Source organism: Urocitellus parryii, chromosome X (genome assembly GCF_045843805.1).
Source record: "Urocitellus parryii isolate mUroPar1 chromosome X, mUroPar1.hap1, whole genome shotgun sequence".
NCBI classification, from domain to species: domain Eukaryota; kingdom Metazoa; phylum Chordata; class Mammalia; order Rodentia; family Sciuridae; genus Urocitellus; species Urocitellus parryii.
Window position 1 is genome coordinate 117,494,671 of NC_135547.1, and position 21,693 is coordinate 117,516,363.

Consider the following 21,693-nt stretch of genomic DNA (forward strand, 5'->3'; position numbering starts at 1 on the left):
GGGACCCTGCTCAGACCTCATCCACCCCTCCTTCTTTAGGGAAGTCCCAGGACCAGCATTCTGGGCAGGTCATGGTGGCGCCGAGCTCCCCCTGGTGTCTGACACCAGCTTGCTCCTTGTGCATGTACTGTTGGTGGCAGGAGAGAAGGAAATATTTGCAAGATAGGAAATAGGTAGCTGGGGTGAAGAGCAAGGATCCATTCAGCTGATTGTGTAAATGAGATGAGATATCCCTTGGCTCACCCACTCGATAGGGTGCATCTGGCACATTACAAATATCCATTCCCTTAATGTTGATCCCAGAAAGCTTCCCATCATTTGAGATGAACAGTAAAACATCCAAGCACTCGCTTTTCATGTTTCTGATCTTCTAGGGCAAAATATTAGCACATTTTGATTTAAATGTGCTAATATTTTAACTGTCTTCTACTAGTTTAAGCATTTATGTTGTTCTTTTAAATTGAAATAGCCTATAGTAAAGTGTAGAGGTCTTGGAAGTACAGTTCAATGAATTTTTCAGTATGTGTACACCTGTATAACCATTGCCCAGACCAAATTATAGAACATTTTCATCTTCCCAGCAGGCTCCTTTCTACCCCTCCTCGTCAGTGCCTTCCCAAAGGTAACTGCTGTTGTGAGATCTCTCACCAGTGATTAATTTTGCCTGTTGCTGAACTTCATATAAATGAAATTGTACAGTATGTAATCTTTTGTGTTTGGTTTCTTTCACTCAGAATTATCACTGTGAATTTCATCTGTTACATGTAGTTATTTTTTATTGCACTTGCTATTTTAAAATGACAGTAAAAATATATTGTACAGTACTCTCCAATTCTATTTGATCCTGAAGACATCTCTGTGATGGCCCATTTAGCATTTGGGGTCTTTTACAGATGACAAAAAGGGTCACTTAGATGCTTTAAGTTTTACCCCCAAGGTCACACCCCTAGTAAATGATGATGCCATGGCTAGTACTGGTTTTCTGACTCAGAGCATCATTCTCTCCATTCAGCATGAATCCTGTGCCTTAACCGGTGTCATCATTGGTGAAAAATGAGAGGAGAGAGGGGACCATCAAATTGGACTTTTGTTGGTGTTTTGCCATGCAGTATTTTGGTTGGAGACTGACCACCTAATTCAAAGAAGAGCCAAGCTAGTCAAACCCCCAGCCCCTGGAGAGATGGAATGTATGAGGGAGGAGAATGACCTTGGCTCAGCAGCCAGCCACTTCCAGGCAACTTTGCTTATTGGAAAGCAGACTACCTTAGTTTAGCTGCCAGTCACATACAGATCACATGTTGGCCATTGAGGTTGCTGTTTGCAGGTGTGTGTCATGGAAAAATTTTTCACCAGTGGCCCTGTTGGGGCTCTTTGGCCTTTGAATACGGGTGAACCCTTTTGGCTTTATTCAGTATTATGCCTTTGGGAAGTAGGAATGTTGTCAGGAGTTCTCTTCCTTGTCTCAGTGGCCCTTGAACATATATCAAGCATCATTGCAGCACTGATCTCTTGTTGAGGACCTTAGTCTTATTGTCCATGCCATATTTCCATTGTTAAAGCATCAGATTTGAAGTAAAGAGAAGCTGAGTTTCTTTTGCCATGTAAAGAGGTTTGCTGACATCCTCTCTCATCTGTATTGTCTTTAAGTAACTGAAATCATTGCCAGTGTGTATAGAAAACAAAATGTCTGCAGGCATTCATGTGTGAATTCCAATAAACTCCCAGGGCCCACAATTCTGACAGAGTATAGCCTCTGCTACTGGGATAGTAGCACTTGAATTCTTTACAAATGGGCTTAGTAGTCAGAAAGCTGAGACTGAGGGTGAGGTAGTGAGCTTAGGAACACCCAACCCCTGGAAATCTAGAGTCCTAGAAACTTGGATCGGAACCTCGGAGAGCTCCAGGTATGGCAACTATAGGCAGGCAGGCGTTGCTCTAATGCCAAGTCCACCCTCCTCTGTAGGAAGGAGCTGTTTTATGTGGATAATAAGGGATCTCACAGATTTGGACCTCAATAGTCTTGTGCTCGTGTGTAAAGTGGTACACTGCATCCTTTAAACATGGAGGAAAGCTATGGTTCCCACTGGAGCCACTGGTAGAGTGACTTCAGGTGACATTGTCTCTTCTCAGGGAGGTGAGATGTAGGAGAGCTCTTCTTTGAAGGCCCAGAGTTTGGTCCCAAGCCTGGCTCTGCCCCTAACTAGTTTTGTGGCCTTGTCTGCACTTGTGTCTTCTTTGACTGCCTCTCACTACTCTTGTGTATAAAAATATATGGCTGGCAAAACCAGATTTTTTTTCCCTGATAAAGTTATTGGAAGGAACAAGTGAAAAATATCTATAAAAGCACTTCAATTTATATAAGCCTTTGCCAGTGTAAGGCCATATCATTGTTAACATCATCACCCATTTTCAAAGTACACAGATAGGAGCCCATGGCATCAGAATTCTGTGAACATTAAGGTATTGAGCCAACTTGTATTTGCATGATAATTGGTACCATGGGGCAGCATGCATGCCAGATATTTTTAGCCAGAAGCAGACACAGGGACTTGTGGCTTACTGTGATTTGATAAGTTTTTGAATGAAAGAACTTGGCCTGGGTCTTCTGGAAGCAAGTATGATTTCATTAGGTAGATGATAGGAGCAGACATTTGTTTTAGGAGCGTCCCTTGTGGCAATGAAGAGGCTGAACTGGGAGGGGAGAGACTGAAGGTGGGGAGGCATTATCATAATCCAGGCAGGACTCAGAGAAGCTTGGTTATGAGATAAGGTCAAAAGTTGGACAGATTAGGCTTCAGTTCTGGCTCCTACTTGTTTCCTTAACACTGTGTGTCTTGGTTTTATGTCTCTGTGAGTAGGACTATCGTGTGGATGAAAAATTGCTATCCAGGTAAAGCTCTTAGAGCAGGTATACATTCAGATGTTAGATACCATTTATGTGAGTTTTTTCTTTTGTGTGTGTGAGTGTGTACATAAAACAAAATTTGCCATTTTAGCAAATTTTAGTGTTTAGTCAGTGGGACTGATTACATTTACAATGTTGCACAACTCTCACCACTAATTCCAAAACTTTTTCATCACTCCAGGCATATACCCTGTAAACATTAAACACAAACTCCCCATTCCCTTCCCACCACTCCTAGGTAATCTCTAATCTACTTTCTGTCTGTATGAATTTGCCTATTCTAGATCTAGATATTTCATGTAAGTGGAATTATGTATAATATTTGTGCATTTGTGTCTGGTTTACTTCACATGTTTTCTAGGCTCATCCAAGTTGTGGCATGTATCAGAACTTTATTTCTTTTGAGGTTGAATAATATTCCATTGTATAGATATACCACATCTTGGTTACCTGTTCATGGACACATGGCTCACTTTTATCTTTTCAATGTTGTGAATAATGCTACAGTAAACATAGGCATACAAGCATCTGTCTGAGTTCCTGCTTTCAATTCTTTTGAGAACCTCCCTAGGACTAGAATTGCGGGTCATATGGTAGTTCTATGTTTAACTTTTTGAGGAACTGTATACTGTTTTCCATAGGGCCTCTACTGTTTTACATTCCCCACAGCATTGTATAAGGGTTCTGTTTTCTCCACATCCTCATCAATATTTTCCATTTTTAAAAATTCTAGCTGTCCTATTGGGTTTGAAGGGATATCTCATTATGTGTTTCAGTACCTTTATTTTGTTTATTTAGTTTTTTTTTTTTTTTTTAATGTGGTTCTGGGGATCGAACCCAGTGCCTCACGCATGCAGGCCAGCATTCTACTACTGAGCCACAACCTCGCCCTTATTGTGGTTTTGATTTTCATTTCTCTAATGACTAATGATGTTGAACAACTTGTTATGTGCTTGTTGGCCATTTGTATATTTTCTTTGGAGAAATGTTTATTTAAGTCTCTTTGCTTGGTAGTTATATTTTTAAGGCCATAGAGGAAGAATAGAGAGAAATAGAGATTAAGGAAGTAGATAAAGCCAGACTGGGTGACTGATTATATAGGGGGGTTAAGCTGACTTTTCCAGCCTGGTAAATTGGTGGATGATAGGGTGTTAAACAAGACAGGTCCCTTCCCCCGCCCCCTGGGAAGGGGTAGTTGGAGAAAGGTGTTGTCTTTGGGTGGCATGACATTGAGTCCAGGTGTCTGAGGGAGGAGCCTGCACCGTTCAGTATCGCATCCATATACTTGATTGGTTTTTCTCAAAAAGAAAAATGTGAGGGAGGGGGGTTGGAGTTGGAGCTCAGTGGTAGAGTGCTTGCCTAGCATGTGTGAGGCACTGGGTTCCATTCTCGGCACCGCACATAAATAAATAAAATAAAGGTCCGTTAATACCTAAAAAAAAAAAAAAAAAAAAAAAAAAAAAAATTCAAAAAAAGAGAAAAATGTGGGACATATTTTAAGTTTTGTCTCCTCCCTCCTTCTATCCAAGAAGCAACTTAAGAAATTCAGGTTCTGGGGCTGTAGCTCAGTGGGCTGAGGTTGGAGCTCGGTGGTAGAGCACTTGCCAGGCATGTGTGAGGCACTGGGTTTGATCCTCAGTACTGCATTAAAGAAAAAAAAAAGTATCGTGCCCATCTACAACTAAAAACAATATTAAAAAAAAAAAAAGAAATTCACTTAGCGTTGGGCCTCTGTTTGACAGATGTAAATAATCACTGGGAAAATGAAGGAATCTGTGGTTTATGGGCCAGCCTTCTGCTGCTGGAGCTCAGCCCTACCTGCTCTTGATTGGATCAGTTCTTCCCAGCCAGCTGCTCATGGTATACTGCGTTGACACACTGGACAATGAGCATTCCTGAGAACCATGGCTTTTGGGGCTTTATCTAGTTGCTCTCCCAGTCTTACAACCTCTGCCCTTCCTCACCTTTCCCCAGCTTTGTGCCATTAGTTAAGTAAGTACTGAGCGTGTCACCCCTGACCCACTGAATTTCTTGGAATCACCACTTGACAAAATTGTCTGTTGTGTTACTGATATCACATTGCATCAAGGTGGGGAAATTTGTGTGCACACAGTCATAGGCCACATTGTGATGGAGAGTGAGATTTGAGCAACTGTTTTTCCCCCAAAGAAGTTCTAGAGCCATAGCTGACCAGCAGCCATCATGTGGCTCAGGTGGGCAATGTTTGCTGATTGTCCCCTGATACCATCTGCCTGTGAGGCTGCAGGAACCCCCAGCAACCACTGTTCTAGCAGGTGCTGGAGGCTGCTGATGTGGGTGTCCGTGTATATACATGCATGAGCATACAGCTTTGTTCAGTATGCAGAGATACCAGTGGAGGCCTAGGACAGAGCCCTGCCTACTTAGGGCTCTGGATGCAAGCTGAAGCTCTCAACCCACAAAACACCACCAGCCTCACTTGCTGGTTTCCGGTGGGGCCCTGGGGAGACAGGAAGAGAGGGTGAGGCTGTTGTGAAAAGCTAGCAGTTGGGGAATTGGATATGGTAACTAACTCACTTCCTAGTGTGTAGGAAGCCTAGTGGCAATGTTTTGATAAGCAGTTGTTTTCTTTCTACTTCTAGCCTCTGCTCAGGCCTAATCATGGCCCTTTATATAAGTCATGATTTTCTTGCTCATTCCATGGAGAGAACCCTTACCGAGTTCTTAACCCTGCTCTTTCTAAAGCACACATCCCTTATCTGTGAGTCCTTCCTGCCATTCAGTCAGGCTAGCTCCTAAGTTTTCATGCTTTCCCCCTAAGTTAGTGTGATCATGGGTTCAGACAAGTCCTTTGGGAAAAATTCCTGTGAATAGACTTGCACTTTGTGAGTTACCATGATTTTGGGTTATGAATGCTTTGTTGCAGAATTATGTAAGTTATTAAAGTAATTTGAAATAAAGATTGAGTATCCCTTATCAACTCGTTTGGGGTTAGCAGTGTTTTGAATTTAGGATCTAAATTTTTTTTGGAATATTTGCATTTATGTAATGCCATATCTTGGTGATGCACCAAAGTCTAAGCACAGAATTCATATACACATAACTTAAAGGTAATTTTATGCAGTGTTTTTAGTGCTCCTGCATTTTGAGTGTGACCCATCATTGGAAGTCAGGTGTAGAATTTTCACTTGTGATTGTCATGTCTACTCAAAAGTTTTAGAATGGAGCAATTTGGATTTGGGATTTTTGGATTAGAGATGCTCAACCGATAATTATATCAGCCACCAGATTTTAAAAATGCAGATCTTAATGAAACTTTGATAAGCATCCACCGAGACTGGGCAAACTTCTTCTCTAAAACGTCAGATATGTTCGATTTTGGTCTCTGTTGCAACTACTCAACTCTGCCGTTATTGCACTAAACTAGCCATACAAAATATGCATGGGGCTGGGGATGTGGCTCAGCGGTAGCGCGCTCGCCTGGCATGCGTGCGGCCCGGGTTCGATCCCCAGCACCGCATACCAACAAGGATGTTGTGTCCGCCAAGAACTAAAAAATAAATATTAAAAATCCTCTCTCTCTCTCTCCTCTCTCACTCTCTCTTTAAAAAAAAAAATATGCATGAATGTGGTCGTGTTCCAATGAAATTTTATTTACAAAATAGGGTGGTGGGCTGCTGAACCTTGGCTGAGAATGATAGTCCTTATTTTAGTCTGTCATCCTTATTTTTGTCTTTGTCAGAAGCTGAAAAGCCAGAGGAACTTGATGGCTGTAAACGAATTTAAATAATCTTTTGGGTTTAGTATAATTGTGAGCACAATGGTGATTTGGGAATACAGTTCTCTAAGCCCTGGTTGAGAAGAATAGAAATCAGAAAGCTTTTAAAGGGGTGAATCTGTTTATCCAAAACTTATCATTGTTCAGTAAGTAGAACAAACTGTCATTTAAAGCTCTTTAGTGGCTTTTATATATCAGTCATTCTCTTGATGGTCACATGAAATGACCGCATGGAATGGTCACCTCACCATGCCGAGCATTATTCCACTTAATAGGATTAGATCTGATTTGGCATTACTATAGTTCAGTTTCCAGAAAGATGAAGCTTAATACAGTCAAAGAGGCACCCCAAAATTTCAAACTACAATCTTGTTTTCTCCTCATCTATCCTCACAGGAAATAAAGAAAGATATGAAGAAAGACCCTCTCTCCAACAAAGCTCCGGAAAAGCCCATGCACGATGTGTCCAGTGGAAACTCTTTGCTGTCTTCTGAAACAATTTTAAGAACCAATAAGCGAGGTATGGTAAAGGAGAAAGAGCCCCCTTCCCTGCGCACAAACAAAACCTGGAGACTTCTGGGTGAACTGTGTCAAATTTTGCATTGCTGAAAAATTGAACTTTTTCTCTTTTGGTTTTAGGTATAAATCTTGGACACTCTATATGGGTAGTAACTAGTAGCTATAATAAAGGCAACTAATACAAATGCTTTTTTGACAGTCAGGAAGTTGACAGAATTTGTAAATGATGATTGTTTTTTTCCTTAGGGTTTTAGCTTCTGCTTTCACATCTATTTTTATGGATGCAAGGCGAATTTAGAGAATGGTAATGTGCAGGCTGAGCTGTGTGTGTCTTGACAATGCTCTTCTTTTAATTTAAGGCAAATGCTATCAGGGTCTTTCTCTAACTGCTGAGCTCCCAAACACCTGGTCTGCCTCTCTGGGATAATGAGGCAGAATGTATGAAGATATGGCTAATATATCCATTTCCACAGAAACCTTTAACAATCTTGTTAACTTTAAGTATCAGCCTGTTGTTTTCTCCCACATCTTCCCCGGGTAATAAGTGTTTGAAACAATGCAGGAGAGACTATAAGACTGCAGAAATGGCCCTGCTCAATTCTGTACTGTGGACACACTAGATTTTCTCCCATGTTTCCTGACCTTGGACCAGCCAGTGCATACACAGATTGGAGCTGAGCTCAGTGTGCCCATAGTAGGTCAGCATTCAGCTGCCAACTTTTCCCAGGCTTATTATTTCCTTAAAGGGAAACAGAGAGCTGTTCAATAGCAGGAGCAGGAAATGTACTAGCAAAGGGGTCCATTAACAAGAAAAAAGAAGGCAAGTTTACATAACTATGGGGAAGAACAGCTAATCTTTCATAAAATTTAGACAGTATAAGAATTTGTCCAATAAACTGCCCATTGATCATAGCACTGGAAACATTAGCTTTGTGTCTGTCTTCCTTCCTGTCTTTTCCTCTGCCCCCCTCCAGCTGCCCTGGGTTACATTTCCTTTTTTGAATTATTTAGATGAAATATTGGCTGGAGGCCCACGTTGGTTAGCAGCTATAGGATTTTCTTTCTTTTCCTTTTCTCTTCTTTTTTAAAAACCCCATCCTACTAAAGTTGGGGCGGGAGGCTTCCCATTTTAAGAACTTAACATACATTGCTGTAAAACTAGTTTTCCCTCAAAGTGCTTCCTGCAGCCTTTCAAATAAGTTCCCAAAGGCCTGAGACTCATTGGATTTGAGAGCTAGACTTCAGTGAGGCTCCTTCCTGCATTGCCAAACCTCCCTGGCTGCTGAGCTGTCCCCTTCCTCTGGCTCTTCTCAGGTCAGTGGGCCCAGCATTCACATGCACAGTGACCAGTAGCAAGGCCTCTCCAGCCAACCCTGTTTTTGTAAAGTCAATAAGAGATTTAAAGTAATTAATTAATTTCACAAGAGAGGAATTAATTAAGGTAAGGAATGAAGGTAATTATCTGGATGAGTTCAGTAAAATTACCTGAGAACTTTAAATCAACGAAGGAATAGAACTTTTCAGATAATTGTTTCTTTACAACTGAAAATCTGACCTTTGAGTTTCCCTAATGGAATTTTTTATTCACCAGAAAAAATGAAATTCAATGGGATGGCTTACTCCATTTACATTCCTTTTTAAAAGTCTTCTACTTTAAACCTGAAGCTGAATTAAGACAAACCTTTTATCTACTCTTAGGCCTTTTAATACTAAATATGCCAGTGGCTGTGAGACCTGAACACACGGAGGTGTTCTGTAAATATGAAGCCTATAACAACCCATCTTCATTCTGTCCCAGGCTTCACACTGACCTTCTGGGTCACCTGGGCCAAACATAAATTCCCAGCTGAAGGGAAGCATTGTGTACCAGGACTGTAGGCCCTCCCCCACCCCATCAAGACTAACAGTATTCTACTACTCCTTATAATAAACAGCGGGAGGGGGGAGATTGATTGGCCTTGTCAGACCAGATAAATAGTTCATTGTATTGAATTCAAAAGCTACATTTTTCCCACCCAAAATCAATGAAAAAACACTTTTTTCCCCCTTAAAAAAGGATCAGAGACTAAATCTGTGGGGTGATTCTAGTTCCTGGTAAATACTTCATCCAAATAATTTTTAAAGCTTTATGAGTTAAATGAGTGACGTTTACCCTCTCCCCTTTATTTCTATCAAGCTTTGTCCCTAGAAACCTTATAAATGTTTTGGTCTATTAGCATTCTTATAACTGTTAGGGAGGGAAATTGTTCTCAGGGTTTATTAGCCTGTTTTGATTCATTAATGTGGGACATATCTTAGAGTATATGAGTCCCTTATCATTTGGCTTTGGACCCTGTGAGAATTTAATGAATAAACATAATTTCTTTTCCTTCAGTTTTATCGAGATGGCTCTTCTTTATACAAGTCTTGTCATTTGATACAGACTTGGAACTGGCTTAATAAAGAACGAGTGACATCTATTTCTAACCTGACTCTGAAAAGGAACCACTTCACTGGGGCCGGGATTTGAGAGTGATTTGGCCAAAGAAGTTTGCCCAATTGTGTTCAGCTGTTTTTACATTTTGTGACATGCTTCACTTTGCGGCAATTGCAAACAGGTTGTGGTACCTCAGGGTCTGGGATGAGCTCACCCTCTCCAGACACCGGCAGAAGGTCAGAAAATACTTTGGATTTGAAGAAAACTATTTATTCATAGCCTTGAGAAGAGGCTAGGACCACAGAAACATTAGTTGGGGGGATGAGTAGTTTCAGTTTTCAGTTCAGATTACTAGAGTTGATTTAGGCAAGTACTGGAATGACTCCACAGGCTTTTCATTTGAGAAAAAAATGTGACTGAAATTGAGAGGGAAAGCAGGTCCTCCCAGATGGCTTGGCAGTCATCAGCTATACATTCAGGGCGTTAGAACCCCAGGGGCACTTGTGCCTATTCCCACCTGTGGTCACACCGGAGGATCTTCCTGTTTGAAACAAACAAGCCTTTCCCAAGGAATAAGAAGTCATTTTTCATGTCAACTTGCAGCATGGATATTTTATATCTTAAAGTTGTCCCAGATTCCAGTACGTTGATGAATTGTAGACAGAAAATGTGAAAAATCTCCTCAGAGCCATTCTCATGAACCAGACAGAAAAGAGTTGTCTGTTTTCTTCTGAGAATGACTTAATTCTTTTGTTTCTTCTGTCATTAAACCCATGTAGGAGAATGATGGGCTCCCAAATTGGAACATTGATATGTAGAGAAATTTTTTTTTTAAAGTCTTCAAACCATGTGTTTAGAAGCAAAATTGAATAAGATGGAAGTTGTGAAAGTTATTAACAAATATCCTAAATATGTTCTTGAAAATGAGTAGTGGATTTTGTCCATTTGAATATACATTCTTTTCTGCTTGAATTAAAAACCAATTAAAAAATTAGTTGGTTTTGTCCTTAGAAGAATTTCCTGATCAACTTTATCCATGTGATTGGTTAAGTATCCAGGATGTAATCTATCTATACCCCACTGGCCATTCTGAAGACCAGGGTTCTAGTTTGCATTGTTAACAGGCCATGTGGGGAAGATGCATCTCTGCCTCTCTCTGACCCCTTCCTGCTACCTGTGATTTTGGACATTGTTCCTTCCTTTGGTGGATACCAATGAATATTCCATAGCATGTGCTTACTGCCTGTCAACTATGTGCCTGGCCCTGTGCCTGGTTCTGGGGCAGATACAAAGACTAGAAAAAGAGCAGCCAATTCTGCCTGAAAGCACTTCCAGTCTGTGTGTCACATGGGAAATGTTGAGAAAGTGCTGTACATTTCTTATACCTTTTTTTATGGCACGGTGGGGGTATGTCTCTTATTTACTTCTGTCATTCTGAATGTGAAGCCATTCCGTGGATTTCTGGTTGGCTTTATATGTCCTTGTTTCTATTTCCAGTTTATCATGAATTCAGTGTTTGGTAAGTCTCTATTGTATTTTGCACATTTATTATTCTTTGCTATTACTATTACTATTGTTATGCTCTTCTGATATAAAATGTATTTTATAATCATCTTTTTAAGTCGCTCTGCTACTTTGGCATCTGCCTTCTAAAAGATAAACGCTTTTACCCATCTTTATTTAAGGTTTGTTATGCATTTGCATTTTACTGCCCCTTCCAGAGATTAATGCTGAGAGATCTGACAGTTTAAAAGATGTTATTTGTAATAGGTCTAGCCCTGATGCTCTGAGGTGAGATCGTCTGTCTCACATGAGATTCAAGTTAAGATGGGGGAGGGTTGCTCTCTGAACTGGTATGTGGGTCTGACTTTGATTGTAGAACATTGCTCTACGGGTTCGTTTCTAATATGTTTAGTCCTTCCAACAGATTTGATTCCAAAATCTTCCTAACAGAGGGACCAACAGCTGCTCTGCTGGTGACACACTGTTGCTTTAAAAGTTAGCACAGAAGTCCTTCAGAATACATTTTGGATGTTGGTGGGTGATACATACATGCCCTTCACATTAACATGAGCCGTGTGTTTGCCACACAAAATGGCTCTCCACTTGAGTCTGCTGCCTATAACTATTAGGAGAATTTAACTTAATGTGTATCCTTTTCCTCATAGTGTCAGCACTAGTCATTCAGTCCTTAAACAGATCCCACCACGTGACTTCTTGCCCCTTTGTTCTGAAGGGGGAATGTGCTTTTCGAACTTAAGTATCTACTTGGCTGCCTGGGTAGTATTCCCCAAGTGTTTGTTGGACTGCTTTGTGAGAATCTGGGTGAGGGTGTGAGTGTGTGCACATGTACAAATACATATGTGCTGGCCCAGAATGCTTGCCATGGTTCTAAGGCAGTGGCATAGATCTTGTAGGCTCTGAGCACTTTGTTGGAAATGAACTGTAAACAAAGGATGGAAAAAAGCATGTCCTTAATAAAGAAAGTGTCGACTGTTTTGGCTTTCCAGTGGTTTGTTTTTTAAGGTCTATGCAAGATCTGAGGGTTTGTGTGTAGAAATGTGACGTTTTTTTTCTCTCTGATTTCCTACTGAAGAAACGAATGTGAATTTCCCCATAGTTAACTAGGTATCTGAAAATGTGGCATTTGAGTCAGTCTTGGAGTTTCCAAATCACCTGTTGATCTTACCTGAGGAGCTGGCTTTTGTGGACTTCTGAGAGAGTAGGAGTTAAGAGAAGGCATTATGGTTGTGTGGAAGCTCTTGGCTATCACCTGAGCTAGTCTTTCCCATGGGAAATGAGAATAAAGCTGCCAACCCCGCAGTGAGTGAACAGGAAAGATGGTCATTAAATAATACAGACATCTGTGTGAATGTATCTGTATATGCATCTATAGTCCTTTCTTCCAGTGATCTGTCATTCTCAAAAGCTTGAGAGCAAAGAGCCTTTCAAGAGGCCTTTTAAAACTAACTGTTCCCTGGCTGCATTTCTGTCGAGTTTAATTGGGTGTCCATGTAGGACCAGTGATTGATTTTAGAGGATGTGTTGGCCCTCACTCATTTCTTATTGAGTAGTGCTGCATATTGAGCTTAGGGATGGGGGTGGAGGGGTGTTGCTATTGCACCTTCTTTATACTTTTTTTTTTTAAACGTGTGTCATTAACAAAATTGTTTTTAGAATTTTCCTTCTTCTATTTATTTTCTTTTCATCTCTGTGTCCTTTCCCTAAGCCATTAGTACTAGAGTCAGGGAGGCTCTATGGAATAATCCTGTATTTAGACTCCTGCTGGCTATTCTACCAGAGTCTCATCCCTAGAACCAAATGGGTTTGGGGTGGTGGCTCCACCTGGTGGCTCTCCTAGGAAACTCCTCCTCCTACTCCCTTCCTTTTCTTTCTTTTTTGGGAGATTTCTTATTCAAGGATGCCTTTGATTTCTCTCACTCAGTATTCCCGATTCATGCAGTTCCGTCTCAGACCCACAGCTTCTCACGTTGTACACACATTTTCTTTAGCCCTTTTCCTTTCTCGTCTAATTTTGCTCATTGAGCTCATAGAATGTTTCCTGATCCTTGCTCTGTGGTACTTCCCCCCAACAAGTATTTTTGTTGATAAGCATTTAAAAAAGTGACCCTTATAGGCATGACTTTAGGTTAGAGATATTAATTTGGACATAATAAAGAATCACGGGGCTGGGGATGTGGCTCAAGCGGTAGCGCGCTCGCCTGGCATGCGTGCGGCCCGGGTTCGATCCTCAGCACCACATACCAACAAAGATGTTGTGTCCGCCGAGAACTAAAAAATAAATATTAAAAATTCTTTCTCTCTCTCTCTCTCTCCTCTCTCACTCTCTCTTTAAAAAAAAAAAAAATAAAGAATCACACTAAAATTCCCGTAGGTGAGCCAGTCTCCTCTTTAATAATTCCAAGTACCCTTAGAGCTGTTTTTTCACTTCTTGTTGAACCCATTTTCCTCCTAGGAACAATATTTTATTACTGAGTTATCAGTAGCCAGCAGGTGGTGAAAGTAAAAGGTCAACTGACTTTGTTGACTTCATTATTGTTTGTAAATTCTTTCAGGGCAGCTCATTCTTGCCTGGGCCTGGATGCCCCCCCCCCCCACTTGGTATTCCATGAAGCACAAATATTTTTGATAAATAAAAATGTCTTCAATTTCATTTTCTTTCAGTTTCTGTTAGTTGAGAAATTTGCAGACATGCCTCATTGTAGCTAGCTACATTGTGTGTTAGTCTGGGAACTTAATCACCGTTTATAACTTTGTTTCTGTGGGAAAATGGAGTTCCAAATGCTCTGCAGAGAGCATAACACACTTGTAAGTCTGACTTCCTATTTTGTTCACTATATTGCTGGCAGGAAGCTTTAGATAGCTTTTAAAAGTCAGAAAGACTGTGTAATTGGGGACAACTGGTGTTGCAGAGGAATTGACAACTCACATGATACAGAGTGCTGAACTGTACACGCTCCATACAGTATACTAAGTTCTGAGGACAGCTCTGGATTGAATCGAATTGCACCATCATGTACAAGCTTAGTTTTCTGCGGCCTGCATTTGACCTTGGTGTGCTCAAGTTTGTCTGTATAAGGTGTGCTCTGAGAGGGGGTTTTGTTTCCACCTAGGGGAAAAGATCTTACAACAAGCATGACATGCTCAGATGGAAACCAGGCCAGCATTTCCCCTTGTGTGTTGTATGGTATTTCAGCTCTGCAAAGTGTTTCACAAAAGACAGATGGGGAAAGACAGACAAAGGGAGAAAATTGCCTCTCTGGTCATATTTCAGCTATAGCTTCCCTCTTAGAATCAACAAGCACATTAGAGCACCTTATAGGCTCTCAAATGTCCTACAGTAAGGAAACCTGCTTATCTTTGATCATTTGACTGAATACTAGTTGGGACTCCACTTTGGGATGTGCTAGGTTTTAACATCTAGGGCAAGGAGTTCTCTAAGCATCTCCGAGGTAATGTGCAGGAAATGTTAAAGTGAGTAAGTAGAAATGGGAGAAGTGACTGATGATGGTTCTAAAAAACATGAGTTAGATGATGCTTGGAGGACATTCCCTGAACCTGAAACTTGCAAACCAGTCCTTTAGTTATTTCTCAAGTGACAAGATGAACGGGAATTTAACACTGATAATTTCATAGGTCTTTGTGTCTCAGAGTATATCCCTAGGCTGAGCCTTGGCATTAAAAGTGGGCACAGAGGGGCCTAACCCAGTGCTTGTTCAGGCCTACCTGGGACTAGGCTCAGCATTAAGCCTGTGATTCCAGGTGTGGGTTTTAGAATGATGAAAAACCTCACACAGGTAAACTATCCCATCTCCTTCTTACTCTATTTCAACTGAAAAGATAGGAAACCATAGTTTTTCTTGATAGCATTAAAATCCTGATCGTAAACACAAAGAGCTTTTTTCAATCTTTCTGCCTACTAAAGAGACTTCCATTTTGAATTCGGGGGATAAATCCACATGTAGGGATATGAGTTGGAAACCAAATAGCCTACCATTTTAGAGTTATGGAATCATAGAATTACCGAGGTGGCTGAAGGTCCCGGATATATGGCCCCACTTACTGATGTGCCAGGCAGGAGGACATAGTACCTCTGCCTGGGGGATCCTAAAGAACACTCCTCATGTCTGGGGGACTGACCTTTACTAAGTCCCATATGGGAGACCCCATTCCTAAGATTGAGATTTTTGTGGCAAGGGAGCTGGTTGATTAATGAGAGGTAATTAGTTAGAGGTAGATGATAGTTAAGTATTGCCTGTATTTTTTGCATTGTTTGGGGACAACAACTGGACTCACTTAGAGGAAACTCTGGAAAAAGGGCATTTTCTTCTAATTATATCTTTCATCACAGCCTGGTCCCCTTGATGCCATGTGCAACCTCAACTTAGTCTTTGAACTCTTGGCATTTTGTGCTTGTGGAGCCTTGGGACTCTTGTGCCCAAACAATGAGGACATTTCATGGCCCACCTCCCTAAACCATGCTCACATCAACAGCAGGCCCAGCTGCAGTGCCAGGTGGGCTGCCCTCATTATTCCCATCAGGAAGGGAAAGAGTTCCCTTGTGTGCCCATGCATGAGAAAAAGCACTGGAGGGGACTAGCCCGCCTGTTCATTTGTGTTTCTCTGGAGAACAGAATGAGCTCAGTAGCAGCAGGGCCCTGTTGCAGAAAGAATGGCTGTTGGGGGAGACCTCAACTCTACTCCTGCAGCACCTCCAATGTTTCTTTCAAACTTGAGGCAAGTTGTATTCTCACTGTTTTCCGATTTCCTGCATAAAACAAGGCAACTACTCTTGTTGATTCCCTGGGAAACTGAAAATAAAAATGAGTGAAGAGAATAGGCTTGGAGGTAGGGTGAAACAAGGGAGTGAAGTAGGGTCAGGAGTCACTCCCTGAATACAGTAGTAGTTGTTATTAAATGTGGTATACTGCTGGTAAGACTCCAGGAATTGGGAAGAAATTAGAGATTTATGAAAAATAGTAATGAAGTGTTGTTTCCATGAAGCAACTAGTGATCAGATGCACATGGAACATTCTCCAGGATGGACCAGATGCTAGGCTGTAAAAGAAATTTCAATAAATTTGAAAGGATTAAAATCATACAAAGTGTGTTGTCTGACCAAAATGGAATTAAATTGAAAATCAACAACAGAAGGAAATTGGGGAAATTCACAAATATATGGAAATTAAACAACATATTTCTAAATAACCAATGAGTCAAAGAATTCTCAGGAGAAATTATAAAATATTTTGAAATGAATGAAGATGAAAACACAAAATACAAAAAGATAACCACACACAGCTAAAGCAGTGCTTCAGATAAAATTTACAGCTGCACATATGTAAGTTCAAAACCAAGATAGATCTCAAATCAGTAGCCAACTTAAGAAATTAGACAAGAAAATCAACTAAACTCAAAGCAATCAGAAAGAAAGATATGATAAAAATTACAGTGGAAATAAGGAATAGAAAATAATGGAAGTAGAGAATAGAAAACAATATAGTAAAAAAAATCAATGAAGCTGAAAGTTGGTTCATTAAAATGGCCAAGAAAATCAATAAACTTTAGCTATACTGATTAAGAAAAAAGGAGAGGAGATATAAATTACTATATGAGCAATTAAAGAGGGGAGATTGCTGCTGATCTTGAGAATTTAAAATGTTATAAGGGAATACTGTAAACAATTCATACATTGCTGGTAAGAATGTCAAATGGTGCAGCCACTTTGGAAAAATAGTATAGCACTTCCTCAAACTGTTAAATATAGAGCTACCATGAGACCCAGTATTCCACACCATATATTGGAGTATTATTGGGCCATGAGAAGGAAGGAAGTACTGTTGGATATTACAAAATAGTTGAAACTTGAAAGCATAATGCTAAGTGAAAGAAACCAGACACAAAAGACCACATATTGTATGAATCTAGTTATATGAAATGTCCAGAACCAGCAGATCCCTAGTGACAGAAAGTTGATTAGTGTGTGACTAGAACTGGGGTGGGAATGGAAAGTGACTATTCATGGTCATGAGGTTTCATTTTGGGGGTGATGGAAATGTTCCAGAATTAGATTTTGGTGATAGTTGTACAATTCTGTGAATACGTCAAAAACATTTATTATACACTTAAAGTTAATGAATTTTTATGTTATATGAATCATATCTCCAAATAACATCTCAATATAGCTGTTAAAAAAAAGAATGTTAAAAAAAAAGTCCGAAAGTGCAGTGCTTGGTGCTGTCTTTCTTTTTCTTTTTTTTAACATTTCCCCTCTGAGCTGAGGGACAAGATGTTATCCTAGTCTTTAAAATTATATATTTCTCAGTGAAGCTTTATATTTTTCTTTATTCAATCAGTTGCCTAGGAGATAGTGAGTCTGAGGGATCAAAATGACACCGTTTTTGCTAGAGATGACCTAAATATTAGATAATCGATTTGAGAAGGGTAGAGAACTGACTGTGGCCTCCCATTGTTCATTTCTTGAGAAAAAAAATGAGATTGCCTGTAAATCAAAAGCCAGACCTCTTATATTCTAAATTCTCTGCTTCTTGGAGAGAGCCTCTGCTGGCGAGGAAAGAATCCATTTATGTTTCCAATTTTTCTTGCTGTTGTCAGTAACTCTGCACTGGCTATTTTTGCTCATAAATCTTTATCTCCACTGCTGATGATTTCTTTAGGAAAGATTCTTAGATGTGGAATTACCAGAACAAAAGCATGTATAAATTTTGTGGGACTTTCATTCATTATTATCAAATTGATTTCCTGTACCATTCTGCACCACCACTGGAAATGGAGAGTGTGTTTCTTGGTATTTTATGCTTCAATGGCTCTGCTTAATAGAGTGTTTGAACATTTTTTTCTATCATTTACTAGTAGTCTTTGCTCTTTTTAGTAAGATTTTTATTTACTTTTTTTACTAAATAGTGTATTATTCCTTTGTCATTCATGGCACTGTTTGCTTTCCAGTTTGATCACTTTTCATTTTGTTTGCCATTGATTTTGATGTACAGAAATAGTACATTTCAATGTACATTCATATATTGGTGTTTTGTAATTTCTCCAAAATAATTCTCAGCTAATTTTCCTTTTCTTTTCTACTGGCTTCATTTTCTACTTCAAATTTTTTTTATCTATATGGAATTTTAATGTATAATATACAAATTGATTTTTATTTTGAAATAGCCACATTTCCAGGACTATTTACTGAATCATTTAGCCTTTCCCCATGAATTTGTGATACCTCATTTTTATCCTATAACATTATTATGTGTACTCAAGTCTTCTGTACTTTCAATTCAGTACCATTAATTTGTCTCAGCATTCTTGCATCAATATAGTTAACTATGTGGCTTTATAATACAATGAAATATGTAGTATAGCAAGCCTGTGTCCTTCCTGGTGTCTATCACTCCTTATTTTCAAAAGTGTGGTACTTATTCTCATTTATTGTAAATTCATGTCCTCAAGTTAAAAAATGGCTCAGCGGTAGTGTACTTGCCTGGCATGTGTGAGGCACTAAATTCGTTTCTTGGCACCACATATAAATAAATAAAGTTCTATCAACAACTAAAAAAATTTTTTAAAAATCTTATTGGTATTTCAATTTGAATTTCATTAAAATTATAAGTCAGTATTGAGATAATTGACAATTCCCTAGCTTTTTAAAAAGAAGTTTTGTATTTTTATACAAGCCATCTTTATGTAGAGGGGTATAAATGAAAACCTTTTCTACCTCATCCCTCCTCGCCAACATCAGAACAGATAAATTCTTATAAATTAAAACATCTTTTCCTCTTAAATTCTAAATATCTGATTCTAGCCATCCAGTGAGACATGGAATGTGACTCTGTTTAGTCAATTGTTGTATTTTTATTTTTGCAGTCTTGCTTACCTCTTATAAAGTTATTCCTAGATAGGTGTGGTTACTGTTAGCTTTTGTAAATAGGCCCCTTTCCCCCTCATGTTATTTTCCTATTGCTGATACATAGAGAAATATTCAAATATTAAATTCTTCTTTTTTGAATATCTTGAATATTTCTCAAATAGCACTTTGTGGAACACCCTTGTGAATTCAAAAAATGTTCCCTTTTGATATTAAGAGAATTGTTAATACTTATCAGTTACTAACTTTTAGAAGGTACATGAGTGGAAATTATTAAATGCTGTATTTGAGCAGATGGCATTTTAGAAACAAATTTTTGAACATGGATAGCACTTTACAAGTATACATGTGTGTATCTGTACATATGCACATATACATCTGTGTGTAAAGGAATTCTATCTGTGTGTGTTTAGATAGGCATACATATATATGCACAAGAAGTAAAGAAAGGAAAGAAAGGGGGGGAGAGGAACTCATTCTCTCCTCAGAAGTATCGTTATCAGTCCACTGTGAAAGTAACGAAACTAAGGAGGGAAAAAGTGAAAAATGATATACCTAAGGCACCAATATGAGGTGGATGTGGAGGTCTTTTGCCCCTTCTTTACACCCATGTGTTTGTAGTAATATCAGTAACTGTTGGAAAAACCTTAGTGAACAACTGATTGTAAATAATTATTTTTGGATGCTTGTGGCTGCATTTCACTCCATTAATGCACTTTTTGTTCTCCTGTGGGTATTGTGTTTGTTTAGGTTTTTATATTTTCTACTAGATTATAAGCTCCTTGAAGGAGGAAGCCATATCTTATGTTGCAGCCAACTTTAACTTTTGAACAGAAGTATGTTTTTGTACTCAGGCACCTTAACCCTTTTGAAAGAATGCCTGGCAAATGAAGTCAGACAGGTGATGAATGCCTGTAACCACAGTGGCTTGGGAGGCTGAGACAGGAAGATCATAAGTTTGAGGCCAGCCTCTAAAACTGTAAAGGATTTAGGGATATAATTCAGTGGTAGAGCACACCTGGGTTCAATCCAAGTAAGCCCATCCCACCCCCACCCCCACCCCCATCCCCCCAAAAAAACAGAGTTAGCAAAGGTAAACTATCAGAGGAAAACTATTAGGTTATGTGTTTAAGACAAAGCTGTTGAAATTCTGATTTATAGAGATTATCTTTGGTTGCTGAGTGCAGAGGGAAGAAGGTGACTTATTTGATAGTGGATCATGAGAATAAGTGCTGAACCTAACTTTTGGTGCAATATAGGGCCCTTGATTAGTGGAGAGGGAAAAGATGACACAGTTCAACAGGAGGGCATTTGAATTGGACCCTGAGTAATGCTATGGCAGTTATAAGGGCACTGTGCTGGAAGAGCAGGAGCCTACATTTTTCACAATGACTTTTATAACACAGATGAAAGTGACAGTGTGTTCAAAGCCAAGGAAAGTTTCGATTTCATGTGATTATTTTAATTCATATTTGATTTTACACACTTCCCCATGGGTTTCTAAATGAAAGTGTGAAGAGTTTGGTTAATATCACAGATGGCAGTGTGTGTATTCTCTTTTTATTGAAGTCTATGGGCCAGACTTAGCTTTACCTTCTTTTCTGAGCTTCTTCTTTTCCGATATTTGTTCATTGTTCCCTTCATCAGGGCCAGGGAGGGAAAGTTAAAATAGTAATCAGGAGAGATGGTTGGATTATGTGATAATCAGTTTTGCTTCATAAGAGCCCATTGATCATTATGTATGACCAATGATTAGCATTGCTTTAGGATTGGAGAGGGGTACTAGGGATTGAACAGGGGGTGCTTAACCATTGAACTACACCCCCAGTCCTTTTTGTTTTATTTTATTTTTTATTTTGAAACAGAGTCTCACTAAATTGCTGACACTGGTCTCAAACTTGGAATCCTCCTGTCTCAGCCTCCCAAGATGCTAGGATTACAGGCATGTGCCACTGAGCCTGGCACTTTAAGATTATAATATAAGCCAAACCTATTTGCTTAACCATGTGAAGTTGGCTTGTTGAAAATTTAGGGAGTTGATAACCCCCAGAAGCCCTGTTTTCCTCTCACTTGCTTCTTGCTTCTTACTTCTTTTCCCTCTCTGTTTCCTCCCTTTGTCCCTAGGACCAACCTGGATGTATTTTTTGATACTCTCATTCCTTGCAAAGAAAAATTAAATTTCTAGAAGGTTTTGCCACTAAGTTTTCCCTCTTATTTCTTTTAATCCTTTTATTAGACCACATTATTTGACAGACTAAAGCAAACAGATGAATGCAATGTGCTGTTAATAGCTTTATTTATTTATTTTTATTTTTAAAAATATTTTTAATTGTCAATGGACCTTTATTTTATTTATTTATATGTGGTGCTGAGAATTGAACCCAGTGCCTCACACATGCTACGCAAGTGTTCTGCCACTGAGCCACAACCCCAGCCCCAATAGCTTTATTTTTATTTTAAAAATGTTGTTTAGGGAAAAATGATACCAGTTGTTTTATGCTTGACTTTTAAAAAGCTTTAAAGCAACCCTAGTATTATTAGTAGGAGTAGTTTGTTTCTTTTGAAGAAATTAATATCCTTATGTAATTCACTTTAAATTTTTTTTTTAGTTATAGATGGACACAATACCTTTACTTTATTTATTTATTTTTATGTGGTGCTGAGGGTCAAACCCAGTGCCTCACACATGCCAG

The 21,693-nt window shown here is 39.3% G+C and overlaps 1 protein-coding gene across 1 annotated transcript in view; it reads left to right on the forward strand.

The window, feature by feature from the left end:
- The window catches only part of Sh3kbp1 (SH3 domain containing kinase binding protein 1), a 332,949-nt gene that overhangs the window by 125,629 nt on the left and 185,627 nt on the right, over nt 1-21,693 (forward strand). Inside the window, exon 3 of the mRNA XM_026405448.2 lies at nt 7,059-7,182. Within this exon, the coding sequence (XP_026261233.2) occupies nt 7,059-7,182 (124 nt within the window). The remainder of the gene's footprint in view (nt 1-7,058; nt 7,183-21,693) is intronic.